Source organism: Vanellus vanellus (genome assembly GCF_965231255.1).
Source record: "Vanellus vanellus genome assembly, chromosome: 24".
NCBI classification, from domain to species: Eukaryota; Metazoa; Chordata; class Aves; order Charadriiformes; family Charadriidae; genus Vanellus; species Vanellus vanellus.
In genome coordinates, this window is record NC_138929.1 from 5,394,075 (window position 1) to 5,410,594 (window position 16,520).

General features: G+C 43.3%; 1 protein-coding gene across 2 annotated transcripts in view; it reads right to left on the reverse strand.

Moving 5' to 3' along the window:
- Positions 1–16,520, reverse strand: part of GPATCH8 (G-patch domain containing 8) — a 58,498-nt gene that overhangs the window by 18,933 nt on the left and 23,045 nt on the right. For both annotated transcript variants that reach the window (XR_014270017.1, XM_082494866.1), the window contains exons 3-5: positions 14,768–14,840; positions 1,882–1,949; positions 1,327–1,413 (exon numbers count right to left, since the gene is read on the reverse strand). Coding sequence is in view for 1 of the 2 variants with exons in the window: in XM_082494866.1 (XP_082350992.1) it covers positions 1,327–1,413; positions 1,882–1,949; positions 14,768–14,840 (228 nt within the window). In the remaining variant the exon portion in view is untranslated. The remainder of the gene's footprint in view (positions 1–1,326; positions 1,414–1,881; positions 1,950–14,767; positions 14,841–16,520) is intronic.

Sequence of the window (16,520 nt, forward strand, 5' to 3'; positions counted from 1 at the left end):
GCCACCCAGCAGGGGATTAAAAACAACAAAAAGGAGAAACATCTTCAAGGAGAACGTGCACCTGGACGGAGAGGAACTGTTCAGCGCTGGCTGCATAAGCCTATTTAAGAGCACGCTTGTACATTAAAGTGTGCCAGAAGAGATCATTAACTGCCTTCAGCTCCAAACTAATAATTAGCTTTAAAAGTAATCACAATGGTTTTATTTTTAAACGAACAAAAATACCATCATTCACTTACCAAGTAAGTCAAGGTCTCAACTTCGGGGGGTGGGGGGGGAATCAGGAAAGGAGACTATCCCTTTTTGTAGCTGAATAAACTGCCTGCAGTATTAACTGTTGAGCCGGTGAAAAGGAGTTTTAGATTTTCCATGGTTATGTTTAATTTTAATGGAATTGAAACTACTTTTCCATTATTCCTCAAAGAATTAAAATTTATGCAAAACTGGCACTTTATTCTAATGTCTAGGGCTCTTCTTCAACCCCGGTACTTCTCAAATCTCAGGACAATTAAGCAAGCAGGCTTTCCTAAGACTTGTACTTTACAGGCTGGTAAGCGGAAGAGTGGATTAAAAGGACTAGCAAAGACCGTGTCTCCACAGAGAACTCAGTTACAGCTAATCCAAGTACGCTCCAACATGTCATGCTCAATGCCAACACGATGCCCCATTTTTATCATTAAAAAGATAACAGGTTTTGGCTTGCAAAAAACCTCACGGGTTTTGTAAACCCAACAGAAATACAGAATATATATATATATTTTTTTTTTTTTAACGCTGCCTGAGAAATTCTTCCAGAGAGATATATATAGCCCGTCGATTTCTCAAAACTGGAGCCACGTCCTACCTTTTCAAAGAAAGCAGGATTTATGCAACGACATCATAATGCACCGCTTACTGCTTCCTCAGTAACAACAGAGGATCTACTCCGCTTCCAGCCCATAACTGCCCATCTAACATTTGCCCCTGCAGATTTTGCGCTGACAGTGTGGCAGGTTCACTAGAAAAAGCTGGCAGCCCTGGGTCTAAGGGAGGAAACGTTCTGCTTACCCTAGGACCGTTCTTTCCAGAAGAGGAGGCAAAGCACACAGAGAAAACCTTCCTGCTACCCTGTAGCTCTTAAGCAGCTAAACAAACATCAAGGCTAATTCCAGGAAGCAAATAACCAGTTTGTTAAAATATAAATAACCTGAATGACAACAGAAGCCAAAAATACTCAATTCCTACTACCGTTACCGCAGCCTAACTAGAAGAGGTCTGTTCTATCAGAACAAACCCTCTCCCATTCAGCCCAAGAGAACGTTGACGTTAATGCCCACATTTCAGTACCTTGTATTTCTGCCTCAGCTCCTCCGTGTCTTCTTTCTCCACCTCCAGTACACGCCTCCGCTCAGTGGCATCTTCGGCGTAGTCGAGCTTTTTAAAAAAAAAAAAAACACACAAAACACAAAAACCAATTTGTTCCATAAATATTTTGCACTACTGAGACCACCAGAATGTGTAACTTCAAAAAGATGAGGTTTAAACCAGAATTTTTACATATTGTACTTCACTTTCCCCATTTTTTCATCCCACAGTGTAACCCACATGCGAAACGGTTCATTAATCCTTCCGAGGTGGAGGCCCCCGGCAGCAGCCTCAGCTTTGCAGAAGTGAAATCACAAAGCCTAGGAATTTCAGATAGCATCCGGATCTCAGAACTCAGGTGCCCATGGGTAAACAGAGTACGTATTTTGAGAAGTGTTTTCTTACTGTGTTGATTTAAGAGTACGTTTTCCTTCACCGTTGATGCGTAAATTCTCACTTTTAAATTTCCTCCCTATCAGCTCTCCGAGAGCAATGCAAGGAGTGACAGGGTGCAGGGCAGGCGCCGGGCGAGCTTACCTCCATTTCCATCCGCCCCATGCCCATGACATCGTACTTGACGACGATAGGGATGGGATCTGTCCTCCCTGTAAGAGGAACACACACAGAGGCGGTCAGCGGCCGGTCCGTTGCCACAGCTCGCTTTACACATTGGGTTTGGGTGGTTAGAGATCTTGCCTTGGAGTGCAGAGACCAGAAAGCTACAGTGAACCAAACACAAGCCATTCTCACAGCTTACAGCCAAACCCGCTTCTCAGCTCCAAACCGGTTACAGTTAAATGCACCCCCACTACTGATAACTGGTATTTTCTGAACATTAACTGGTCACGTCAAATATTCTTGTGGTTAATGTTCAACCATGACAAGTCCTAGGGCAGGGCTGGTAACAGGACTTGAGAAATGAACCTTTCCCTCAGCGCTTCCACATCAGGCAGTGAACACTCATCTTCTGATGGGAGTGAAAAAGCTATCAAATACCTTTTACTGCTCCACTGCATTAATAATTGATTAGGACTTTCCTGGAAAAGATGTGGAAGCCTCCCTCCCGCCGATTTTTGTCCCTTCCCAAGAGTAAGGAAAGCCGATCGAGAAGCGTGGCGCAGAAGCCAAGCTTCCCTCGTCCAAAAAACGACCGCTTGGTCCAGGCCAGGTGGTTCAGGCACCTGCTTCCCCAGCTCCTGCGGAGAGATGCTCTACCGCTCGCTGCGTCATCTGTAAGCTGTGAAAAGGACTAGTTGCGAAGAAAATTGACTTTGAACTAATCAAACTATGCTGGAGATTTTTTTTTTTTTTTTTTTTTAAACATATCTTTAATCCACTCATAACCAGCCAAACAAAGCAAAATGGGGCAGACAAGCACTTTACTACCACAGCTTTTTTTTTTTAAATTATCATTATTATTTTTATTTTTACATCACAACTCGCGCTGTTCGTTGTGATGTAAGCCCACTGAAAAAGTACTTACCTTACCCGGTGCATACCTTGAGTAAAAAAACAGAATGTTTACTTCCCTTATTATTGCTCTTGTTTTGGTGTAAACAACTGTTTTGTTATACACACATACACATATATTATACCTTTGGGCTAAAAGATCTACAGGTCTTAATCATGCCAAAAATATTCCATTGCCATCCACGTGCGCAAAAGGTTCAAGTCTTTAAAACTGCCTCAGAAAACCTGTCGAGGCATCATTAGCGTCTCTCCCCTCCAATCTCAGCTTTCTCTAACCCCTACAACAGCGACAGTCCACACGTCTCTGACTCCAGAGTTCTCAGAGGGAACCTACTCTGGTCAGACTCGTGTCTTTTGAACTCTTCAAGTACAGAGGCACGTGGTTTTCTTTCAGAAACAAGTTCATCTAATGAATTGCTTCATGGTTTTGTTTATACGCCCATAAATTTGAGGGGCGTATAGCCACCAAGTCCAACAATATTTGTTGCGCTGATCTGAAATAGTATTTTGTATTGAGCTTTCGTTTGGGTACTTTAAGCGCTCTCCATTTGAAAACATTTCTCTTACGCCCAATGGTATAATAAAGTAAGCAGTGACTGCAATTTTTAGCAAAAGGACCAAATTAAAGACAGGTTATAAAAATGACTTCCTAAGTGCAATATCACTTTCATAACGTCTCAGCCAGGGATTTACTGGTAAGTGGTGAACCCAAATGGAACGGCTGGCAGCAAGTGCCAACAATTTAATATAAGTATTTTTTTTTGAGCTTTTTTCTTTTTGGTTTGGGTTTTTTTTTGTTGTTCATTTGTTTGTTTCTCCAGCAATTGAGATCTTTTGATGCAGCCTCATTGCCCTGGTAAACCCCTGTGTACAAACAATGCATCAGTACTTTTGCCTTCTAAGGCAGTCAAAGTTTTGTTGGTTTGTTTTATTTTTTTTTTTTTTTTATAAAATCTATTTGGAAATTGCAGTAGCAAGTGCTAGTGCCCATCGTGTTGGGGGGAAAAAAAAAAAAAAATCAAGTTTGGACAGTATTAGAAATTTATGTTTAAACTGATTTTGGCAGTTCTAACACAAACAGAAACATCCCTTCTTAGCAATACCCTTTAATGAACAAGGATCAGACAAGTGTGCATAAAGAAAGGAAAGGAAAATGAAAGACCAAGCAGAAGGATGATGGCTACAACAGAGAAAGTAAGCCTAACATATTGGTGCACTGATGACAAAAGGAGTAATTCAGTCTGAAAATAAAAAATTACCACTGCTAAGTTTACCATCACCACAACAAGTCCAGGATCATAACGCTGTAAAAAAGAAACACCATTTGTTAGGCAGAAACCATTAGGGGCAGAAAATAGGCCGTTTGTAGTAGGCAGGTAGGATGGGTTTAAAAAAATAAAAATAAAAATAAAGTAATAATAATACGAGGCTTCTTCCTCACCCCTCCACCCCATCACCATGCTTTGCCCTGTGGAATCAGGGAGAGGGTTGATTTCAAGCAGTTGTAATTTGTTTTCAGAGCTGCGCTCACAACCTGAAAGTTGTGGGTGTCGGAAGCGGTCGAGCTCCTGGTGACGGCCCAATTTAAAAGAGGCACCGAGGCACATTTAAGCAGGAGGTTTAAAAAGGAAACAAACCAGGATCTTAAGGCAATTACAAATATTTCGGGTCAAAAGGAGCTCTGTTTTCAGGTAAGAGGAGAATAATCAATGCGAAAAGCGATGCCTTTGTGTTAAACTTAACCTTAATTTCATTACGAACAAAATACCCCGGCAGCTGGCCAGCGTGACATCCAGGTGACAAGCGCCAAGTCCAAGCACTCTGGGCAGGTGACGCGGCGAGGGGCAGCACTGCCCGTCCCCACCATCGGCACCGCGGCTCCATCCGGGGCAGTGGGGGACACTGCCGGGCAAAGCACTGGGCCACCGGGGCCGGGGGAGCCTCGCTCCACGTCCTCGGAAAGCCCCCGGCTCGGCGTTGCCAAAGGGCCACCTCGCACCACGGTGAGTGCCAACGGGCTGGACGAGAGGTGGAGACCAGCCAAAGGGGAAAATAAGACTAAGTTAGGCTCCAAGTTCTCCTTTTAAAGGACTTCCTCAAGAAAATTCATTCCAGAGCTACTGTGCCTGACAACGGGATCTTTACCAGCATGGAAATGTGTTTCTCAGACCTTGCGGGACTCCCAGATTTAGGGCTCCTGCTAACCCTTTTTGGGTACCCCGACATACTTCGGAGGGAAAAACTGAGATTTCAAGAAACGGCAACAATTCCCACACTTCGTGCCACCAGGCAGGGTTGCAAGCACTGTCACACTGACAACTAACCCCCCCATACAGCAAATCACACAGATCACACAAAGCTGTGTCCGTGTGCCATCCCCCTACACCCCAGAAAACGTATTTTCTTTCTGAATCGGGTCACAAACTCTTTCCTTTACAGACTGGTCACATTACACAGGCTACAAACCCCAGAGCAGAGAGGGCTGCTGTGTGAAACGCTTCCACGCAAGGGGAAAACCTCTGTGGAGAGGATAAAGCATAAACCTCCAGCAGGATGGGAAAAACAAACAGCTTACTCAGCAGTTGCACCTTAAAAACCTCTAATCTCTTAAAGTAAGTTTGCAGTTATTTCCTTAATTCAGAAATGAAATGAGATTTCAAAACTGACCAGATATACTTGCTCTGTTTTCCCTCTTCCCAAAGAAATGTCGAAACCTTTCTCCCAGCTTGTGAAAAAAAAAAGTTGTTCACCCCTAAATACGCCCTGACAGCTGCCCCCCCCCCCCTCCCCCCTCCCAGAGACCCACCAGTGGCAGGGAGGAGGCAGAATTTGGAATTCTCCAAATTCACTCCTTTTTAATTGCACAATGTTATCGGATATGAGCAAATACTTTGCCAGCAGTGCTATAAAAGAACAAATCTTGGGAAAAGAGTGAATCCTAATGCTTCGGGGCTTTAGTATGAGACACCAAGTGGTGCTGCAGGCGGAGGAGCATCGTTTCAGCGGCGCCAGCTGCGGGGTGCGTGCTCCGGCTCTGGACACAGCGGGTAGATGCTGCTCTGCTCTTCGGAACGGGACACTGCACCAGATGGACCTGCCATCTGAGCTCGTCTAGAAACACTGGCGTTGTCAACACTCATGCACATTTTCTCTCTCTCTTTTTTTTTCTTTTTTCCTAAACAGTCAAAACAGAAAACCATTTTCATCGACAACTTGCAGATTCAGAACTCCTCCCTCTGGCAAAATCATGCTCTATAATAGATAAAAGACGTTTCTGAAGGTCTGTTTAAAGAGAGAGAACAGGATGCTCCCATTGAAAAGAAAGATGTACCCCCAAAATTATGTGTTAACATAATTCAATCAAATATATTTCAGCGTATCACTTATGCACAGCATGTAAGCACCAGAGAGGTAACAGAACAGCCTTAATCCCGCTCGCTGTGTTGACATCTCAATAGAAATTTCTCCCAGGCTTTGTGGGATATAATCCTAAAGGACTGATTGATATCACACTCTTCATCAGAGGAGATTTTTTATGAACTAAGTGCCTCGGGAGGACACAAACAACGGGACGTGATCTCGTTGAGCACAGAGGGTTTTTCCTTATTCGCTATCTTTATGCTACAACTGAAAAACAAAACCACAGTAAGAGACAACCTTCTAGGAGGTTTTAATTGCTCTCGGAAAGGGCCTACCGCGGAGGCTGGAATCACGGCTGCGCGAAGGCAGCGCTGGGGAGGGTCATGATCACATCGCTGGATTTGCTCTGGTGGATAAGGGTCAGTTTGGTGAGTCACCTGCGGTACAAACCCCGCTGCGGGCTGCCAACAGGTGCCCTGAGTCAGGTATGGACACCCGCAGCAATGCGCCACAGACACGGGGCACGATGGCCACCAACCGCACTGTCTCTGCGCGGAGGCGAGACAAGGAGGAGTCACTGTGGTCGTGGATGAGTTTCATTTTCAAAGATGAAGGCTTTGCACACCCTCAAAACTTTCCCGGGTCTACTGGATGGTTTGATAGGCCAACAGCCGTCACGCTGACAATTTGGACTCCTCATTCAGTACTTCAAAAGGGCAGAGATGAGGAAATCCACTAATTTTTTCTGGTGAACAAGCCCTGGCATGCTCTGTGGGGCTCCTCATTGGCTAAAAATGACACTACGTGATCGAGCTCGCTCCGATTGCTGCAAGAAGCAAACAAACAAACAAGGGCAACCTTTTATCCTGGTCTCCTTTGGGAATTAGATTTGCAAGCTCATCCTGTTTACATCCAATTTCTGGAAGGGGTCACAAACAATCAAGACATTCAAACGTCTATCATCCTCAGCGACAAGCATCAAGTCCCAGTGAGGAGAAACCGTTTTCCAAGGACACAAAAACTGCACTGTGAACTTAATCCTTCCTAAGCAGGCGAGAAATGACAAGCAAAAGACAAGCTGCAAACACCCCAATCACATGGCAAACTTCAAACAGGAGCTCAAAACTTCTTCGACACACAAGCCAAGGGTGACACTTGCAGAAAACCGAGCAGAGCTCCCTGAACTTCTGCAAGGGAAGGCACATGGCAGAGTCTGGGTCAAAAAACATCCCTTACCCAAATGACGATCAATGGTATTAAAGAACAACACGGAAGATGTTAAGAGTAAGGACATAAATCTTGCTCGATCTAGAACGGAGATCAGAGATAAGCGTCGCAGTCTGTCCTTATCTTGGTAGGTGGAAAGGGAGGACAAGCCCTGCCTGATTTAAGGCTCCGCTGCAAGAGCGGCAGGTTGTGCACAGCCATGACTACTCGCTTCCCACACACCCACCTTCCACAGTTTTATTAAACTGTTTTGACAGTATATGAACACAAAGGGCAATAAAGCCTGATGCTAAGCCAAGAGAAGGACATCTCTGTCAAAATAAGCATGTGTCACTGAAAGAATAACGATGCCATTGACTACACACTCTCAAGTAACCCATAAACTTATCACCCCTAATCAAAGGAAGGATCTTGCATGTTCTAAAGCAAACAAGGGGACAACCGCTTCCCCCAAAGGAGACGGAGGCATTAAGTAAACCTGCCCCTAGGTCTGCGGTCTTGTGGATTTCAACATGGTAACGAAGATTGGTGTGATGATAGCAGGCTTTCAAAGCCACATTACCCAGGTTTTTCAAAGCTAACTTCATGTGAAATTATTAGTCTAAAAACTATTGCAATGATTTATGTTGCAAACACAAGCGTGGAAATGTTAGTCTATGCCAGAATTCAGGTTCCCGTGAGGACATGCTAAGATACAAGAAGATAAGATTGTTTTCACATCTATTTCTTGGGTAAGACTGCCAAATCATTCTGTGCTTAATGAATACGGGCACTGTTTAACTTTTGTCTTTCTCTGTCATGTTTTCTTGTATTTATTACAAAGCTTCAAAACCCAGAAAGAAATACAAATTCCTCATTTCCTCATGGTGTTTTTCTCGGATGCTCATTGTTCCATGTTCTCAAGGCCTCACAAACATCTACTCTGTCTGCCTTCGTGACATCAGAGGATTTAACAAATGGAAAAATATATTAATATATTAGCTGTAAGCCATTTGGTGAACTGGTGACAGGGCCAGGATTCAAGACCTCTGGAATTCAAACCCTGAGCTTATTTCTCCAAGCCGCAGCTGCCAAGCGATCACATTTGCGACTGATCTCAGTTGCTCAAGCGGTCAAAGCTCTGCTTATTACTCCCCACACGTCTAACGAAGCCGGCATCCAGAAAACATAGTGTGCATCACCCGCAGCCACCTGACAGTCTTGGAATAGCGACTCCTCCTGAGCTTGATCTCCAAAGTGAGAATTATCACAGAGGCTGCCAGAGAAGAGATATTTCCTGCCTTAGCCACAGGACCACTTCTTCACCTGCAGGCTCTCCTCCTCTCTGCGCATCGTCTAGCGTTTCTTTCAGACGGTTCTGTTCTTTCATTCTACTCAGCCTTTATACCAAGAGGGAAAACAAGAGCCTGTCTGAACAGATTCAGTGAAGTATGTGCCAAATAAGAACTGTAGTATAACTGAAGGGGGGGGAAGTGATGACTATATTTATCATCACAGAATTTGCAAGTCAGAGCAGAAATCCACTTGTGCTTTTTAATTGAAAACCTTGCAATAAAAAGACAGTTAGATGGAGGAACTGAATTCTAGCATTTTCTAACATCTGATATACCTGACTTTGCTACGTTGTTAGATAATTTATTGCCTCATGAAAAGGATAAAAATAAAATCAAAGTTCTGTTACGCACATTTGTAACTGCTGCTGTCTATGTGTCACCAGTACAATTTATACCGTGCGTTTGCAGTACACCTTGATCAACAGGAGCAGCACTGTCTTGACAACTTGTAAAGGTTTCATTGTTTTTAGCCTGAGTGGAAGAGAACAAGCGCGCAGGAAGGGGTTCGCAGCTTTACAGGGCACTGCCGAGAGCTCCCATGGCACTGAACACGGCTCTGACCGCAGGCAGCCTGCCTCCTCCGCGGCAGCGCTGCATTAGTAGTGCTGCTCTCCAGGAAGATTCAACCAACCCTTCAGAATAGTCATGCTGAAATGATGCCAAAACTTTGCTAAAAGCATAAGCAAACAAAAAAGGAAGTTATTACTAAATAGGAATCAGCAGACGGAAGGCTATTTTTTGGACCAAAGGCTACTGCTACTTCAACTAAGTGTCCCAAAAGGGACGTCCCTTTTCTAAACATGGCACCCGCTGCAATTTTCTGAAAAATTGAGATAACCCAAGTGCTAGGGCAAAACAGCATCCCACAAAGAGTTGCCATCCACCTTGAAACTTAAACTTTGTTTCACACCGAGTAACGTTTTCATCACAACAATAATCAAGTGACAACAGAGCTGCGTTAGTCCCCTACAGACAACCGAGGAGCAAACTTACACGAAGCTTCAAGGCTCAATTCCAGTTCTACACAAAACCCCCCGTATTATCTAAGCTATTTGATTCTACAACATAAATATTTCAGAGTAACTATGCCATGATACAAACATGTTATCTGTCGCCATAGCAAAATACTAGATCCTGATTCACCTCTCGGAGATACCACAAAAGACCAGGATAATCCCAGTTTTGGGAATACTACGGGAACACAAATCAATGCTTTTCAATGTATCAAATTAATTACAGGCTACACACTGTGTGAAGGGAAACAGCTGGTGGTATAGGGGAACTTAACTGCTTTCTGTACAGGTGTTGGAGCAATTTTTGAAGTGCTAAGGCTACAGTCTAACACAGGACTTTAAAAAGGCAAATTTAGAAGAGTGTATTGAATAACTGCAGTTATTACCCAGTACCTACTCAGGAGACGACTAGGTAAGTATGCACGAGACCTGTCTACCAAAGCTGGTCAATCCTTCCTGAGCGTCCCTTCCATATGACCAGAAAACAACAGACAAACCTTCCTAACTGACCCGCCGGCACTCTCCAAACCCCCTTTATTTGCAGGAATGCCTTCAGGGCTGCCCGCCCTCCTCCCCTCTGCAGCCCCAGCTTCGAGAGCGGGAGGATGGCTGGGAACTGGCTCAGCAATACCAGAAATGGGGGATTAACTACCCCTTAAAGCCTGCCTGCCTGCTTTTAGCTACCAGGCCCACCCTGTCCAGCTTTATCAGATATTCCCCACCACACACACACTGTAGTCCTGACCTCATCCCAGAAAGCCATCTAATTCTTTGGCTCCGACTCCTCATGTGAGCTAGATGACCGATTCAAGAGAGCCAAATTAAAACATCACCCAGTCTGAAATGTCAGGTCACTGCACTGTGTGTCCTATGCATTATCCTCTTCCTGAGCACATCAAATGAAGTCACATAGTCCCGTGTTTTCTGGCAAAGCCAAGTAATAGCCTTTGTCTTTCCTAAGGATAGCGTTCACCCACTCTGTTCAGTTTTCCCTAGTCTAATTAAGTGTGATTAAACTACTGGTGTTTGTCTTGCACCTATACCTCCAGAGTACTATAACCTTGTATTAAACACACAAGGAACAAAAGACAAAACAGAAGTTTTCAACACAGAATTATTTTTAAATAAGACTTGTCAAATATTGATAACACAGGGAAAATGGGGAAGAGCTTATAAAAATATTTTCAAATATTTCATTAAAATTATACCACTTCTGCATGTCAATCTCTCAATGCTTTTCATAATAATACTTTAACTTAATATCAAATACTTATTCCAAGAGAAACCATTAGTATTTGAATTCAAGATTTCACTCAGCCCTCTTGTTCCCCTTCTGACTTATGCAACTCCTCTGATTTATTCACAACCTTAGCACAGAATTCTCATTTAGCAAAGAACTTCACATGAAGGTCAGCCAGTATTTCTGACCACATCTTCTGCTAGTTTTATTTTTTTCAGTAGACCACAGAATTCTAGATTATCAATTACACATGTCCCATCGTCCTCCCCCTGAAAGAGAAAACAGTCTTCAATCCCCATTTTCTCCTTTGTTCGAGCACAACCATCACACAATCTCTATAGAAAAGTGGTTCCCCAAACCACACTTTGCAGATTAAAAAGAGATCCCTGTCAACTAGCAACACCCTGTTCTGCTTTTTCATATTCACTGGCTGTTAGCAAGTTGAAGCATCATTTCCAAATATAACACAAGTTGTTTGTGGGAAGAAAATGTGAAAAACATCAGAAGAGATGAGCAGAGGAATGACTCTGCTGAATTCATTATGAGCTTCTCCCAAGCAGTATTCTAGCACTTGGCTGGTCAGAGACGACAGCACTGTCCCTGTCTGATACTCCACTCAAAACCCATCTGAAATAAAACAAAAGATGCAGATGCGTTAGAGTAACAGCTCCTCTTATGACAGCTATGTCATTAAGGACATGGATTACTTGCTTTCCTACCCAAGTAGCTCAGCTCTTCCACTAGCATTACAAAGACGCCTGCTACGATGGTTAATAGAGTTACACCACAAGGCAGCAGCCCTGAGAGGTACAAAGCTACTCCACTTCTGAATTTTTGCAGAGAATGAGCCGATCTGCTGGCCACCATTGTACGACAAGAGCAGATTTTTACCACCAGCAATTGCTAAGTGTGAATTCAAGGTACTCCAGCTGCCATCGAGAGAGACAGTTCAGCACCTTCACCGCAGGATTGTATTCACAGTGGGTAGTTAACATGAAGGAAGCCACCTCAATGGTACAGTCCTGCAGCGTGAAGTTCTTGTCGAACACCACCACAACGGCCTTACTAGAAAAAAAATAAGCACTTGTGACTGACAGGTATAATGTAGCATAACTTTTAGATTCCCTGAAACTAAAGGGGGAACCCCAGCTCAGATGAACATCTAGAATTAAAAGCTACATAACAAAAATAAGCACACTGAACTCATCAACTTCCTTTTAAATTGAAGTCAACTGCATGGAAAAAAAGATGAATGCAGTATCAATTCCGTATAAGTAAACCAAAATATATTTTTTTGAGGGTTTGCGGGAAAGGCTTTCTGCAGCCAAATGCAGGAGGTCAGATACTGTATCCACAGCTAAAGACTACTTCAAGTGGGTCTACTTCTGCTGTACCACTCAACCGTAGGCTGTTGAAGATTTCAGGCTCAAGCACAGCATGAAGCAAGCAGAGTTCACAACAGAGATGTTCTGCATTTACTCTTCTTACACCTCTTTAGAAATCTCTCCTGGCCTTTTCTGAGCAGGAAGGGAACATGCAAGAGAGGATTCTCAGTGCACATCAAGCGACTTTACTCTTCAAACTCCTAGAACAAGATTAAAAGTTGATGCAAATATTTCCTTCCTGGCAGTTTATATTTGGATTTTGGGACAATCTAAGATTAATGTAAAAAGGTCATTGGATAATGAATTAAACGCTCCCAACATAATCATCATCAATGCCACGGGCAACAGGCACAGGCTGTAGCTGCTTGTAACCAAGAGGGAGCACCCTTGACGTCTTGATGTCGAGCAGAGCCAGAGTAGCAGCACTCCTCCGCATCTTCTGCCTCCCCAGCACCTTGGCCGGAGAGGCGGTTGGTCTGTCTGACGGACAGGGCACTGCTTTCCTTCCAGAAGGTGAATGGCACCATACGACTCCTGCATGCTCTGCCAAGCCTACGTTAGGAAGGTTTCAGCACCTACCTGGTTAAAACTAGACAGGCTGTTTTTACTCCTGCATTTCTATTAAAATGCAGGAGGCGCAGGAAAACCCTCACAGCCCATACCCACAACTCCCCTGTAGTTTCCAGACAGTTCAAATCACCAGAGCTTCAATAATAGGGAAGAGCTATGGTAAAGATTCAAGGCTTCAAAATGCAGAGTGGGAAAATCTAAATCTGGACAAGCATCTAAACGCAAATGCCTGATCAACCCCACAGGCAGCCCTGGCTCTGTGTCCTCAGGACATGGTGACACCACCCTCTGGCCCCAAACTCAAGACAGCACAGTCATCTGCTGTTCACTCCGTCAAGTCAGTGCCTGCAACACCCCACGGCACAGGGCCCCTCAGGGCTGTGCTTCTGAAGCCGGCCGGAGCTGTGAGAGGGCTTTAGCTTCTTTCAAGTCTCCGTGTTTCCACATTGATGACGCACAGAGCAATATTAGGCACCCAAAGAGAAAACAGACCAAATCACACATCCAGTGAATGCCATGCCAAAGCAGAAGCCCAAGAGGTGAAACCAACAACCACATCCTGAGCTTTGGCACCAGCATGGGACACAGGGACTGTAAGAGCGCCATGCATTAACCAGAGGATTTCAAATGAAACCATGTTAGAGGAAGCAAGAAGCATTAACCACCAATGCAGTCCTGTCTGAGAAGTTAGAGTGCCTTAGTCCAAGAAATTAATACGCATTCTCAGAGTTCAGAGAACTCATTACCTCTCGACAGTCCTCCATAGCACAGAAATACTTATTTTTTCTAACGGGCTCGCTCTAGGGGCATTGAAGTCCAATTACAGGCTCCCAGGTCTTCAGACTAAGGGTATGGGAACATGAGTAAGTTACTCAGAGGAACTGAGGGCGCACTTGAGTTTCAACCACTCCAAGAGGTCTCTACAGAAACCGCCTGGGGACAGAGTCTTGTGCCTGTGGTAAATACTGCGCACCCCACTCCAGTATCGGGGCAGACGCTGGATACACAGGGAGTTCCGGAAGAGTGACTGCTGGGAAGCACTACCTTCAGTTCTTCTCAACACAACAGGGTTGCGTGCTTTCACCCTGGCTGGGACCTCTGCAGAACAGGAGCTGCTGGCCAGGGGAACAGACAAAGCCACCAACGTGGACTGGGCAGCACCGGTTAAATTTAAATCACGGGATTTAGTGCCACGGGAAGAATTTAGGCTCTAGACAGCATGAGGACTATGTGCATTGGTTCAACCAGCACTACAGTGTATCAAGGAGATTTGCTAAATCCCTGACAAATAGACTGCTGGGGACCAGAAATAAGTCAACCCCGTGAAAGCCCTCTGCAGAAACCAGAAGTGAGCCTCTCCCATCCATGAGAACGTCTGCCACCACTTTCAGTCGTCAGTGGGCCCTTTTACTCGCCTTCTAATGGCTTCTGACACCACTGTGAAACATCCACAATCATCGTAACCAGCTTCTATTTTTGATTCTTTAAATATCAAAGCATCCAGCCAGCAGTACAGCAGTATTACAGTTTTAGAAGCTGCACGACTACCTGTTAGTAAGCAGGCAGTTAATTCACTCCCCCCCAAGGCGGCCAAACACGGTGATTCTTACACATCCACGACACACACACGTCATGTCTAACCTGTACCAATAAGTGAGGCAGCAGCTTCCACTTGCAAATTGCTAAATATGAAACTCAACAGTGCATTTGTTTGGATATATTAATAATGGAAAGAAAATCTAATCTAGGAACAAAAAGCAGAAATAATTTTGTTAAAGACTGAAGCTGGTGTTGAATATATCAGACACAAGCTACTGGACTTACCCTGCAGTGACTTTCCCAATCCCTGGCCCAGCTTCCACCCATGTTTCTGGAGTAAGCGGTGTCCAATATTATCCTGACAGACAGAACAGAGAAAACAAACCAAAAATATTCCAATAATATATTCTTCCCTTCCCGCTGACATTTAAACATGTGATGAGCAAGAGATTTTCTACATATATATGCATGCAAAAAAATGCTACTGAAAAGGCAATATATGCCCAATAAAAGGGAAAGACAAATGTCAAAAATTGCTGGCTAGAATTTTTCCAGGGGGACGGGGTATCAGGGACGGTCACTTTCTGATGGTGTGCTGGGCAACTTTAGTGCATCACGTTTAAAATAAAAAATAAAAAAAAAAGCAATGTGGGAGAAAATAAAGTGTACCAATAAAAATTGACAGTAAAAAGCATAAAATCAAGCTATTTATACAATCATATCCATCACCTAGACAGCACCACTTAAGATTTTTTTATAAAGAAAATCTACAATGTGTTTAGTCATTTTGTTTGTGTGTCAGGCTTTTATAATACTGAGTAAGTTGTAAGTGCAAGACTGCCCCACCACTAGAAACCAAAACACAATCATAGCAAAATCCAGGCTAGACTTGATTGGGTTTTTTTATATATGTATATATATATAAACTAGCATGCAGCCAATATTAAACTGAAAAAACAGTGAGTTAGTAAAACAAAAAAAAAAAAAATCAATTAAATAAAATGAGCTCAAGCACAGACTGGGTGATGCATTTCACATGTAAACTAACAAAAATACTAAGATGTTAGAATGAAACAGGCCTAGCAATAAGTTAACAGCAAGGAACCATTAGTGCATGTAGGGGAAACAATAAGCATAATGTCTCATCTTCCTAAAAAAAATAAACCTATTTTGGCATAAGTGGAAAAGTACTGACGCAGCAATTAAGTGTCAGCTTTTGAAAATAGGGCTGAGCAGGGCTGTGCGTGGAGTTCGTTATGTTTTTATGCAAGATTTCTTCCCCCAAACAAAGAATAAGAGTGCTAAGGGCACCCTTGCAACCATCTAAAGCTGACAGCTTATCCCTTATTGATCAGTTTACCAGTTTACTAGCAGTGACCAACTGTCAACTCCTCAAAGAAGGACTCTCGGTTAGGACCGTGTTCACCTTCTAACCATAAAAAATAAAAATAAGCATCAGATATGTATTTGTTGATTATTAATTGTCATAAGGCAAATCACAACTCAAGATATCACAGAAACATCCTGAATTATAACAGGCTGTGAATCCATAACATTGAGTGGTACATGGAATCTTAAAAAAAAAAAAAAATAATAAAATAATAGATATATGTGCTGCAGGTTTCTTTAATTAAATGACCAAGTCGTCAACAGAAATCAGAATAGCAGTGTTTTTTTTCACTCACTCCACATTGAAGAAAATGACCACACAGTTTGCAGAACTTTGGTGAATCAGCTTGAAAGACACAATCTTCCCAAAGATATTGGCTGCATGGATACATTTTTCCTCAAAAAGATTCTATCAAGTATAAATTTAATTTTTTTTCTCCGATATGCAAGACATTTCATCTCGCTGTATTTTTCAAGGCAATATCATCCATCTTTCCCACACTACCCATTCTCCCCCAGGACATAATTAGGGCTACATGGAAAAAAAAAAAAACAAAAAAAGGAGAAGTAAAAAAAATGTCTGGTTCTAAAAGCTTAAATCAGTATCGCAAAAAAAGGAAAAATGAACAAATATGGATTCCAACCACAA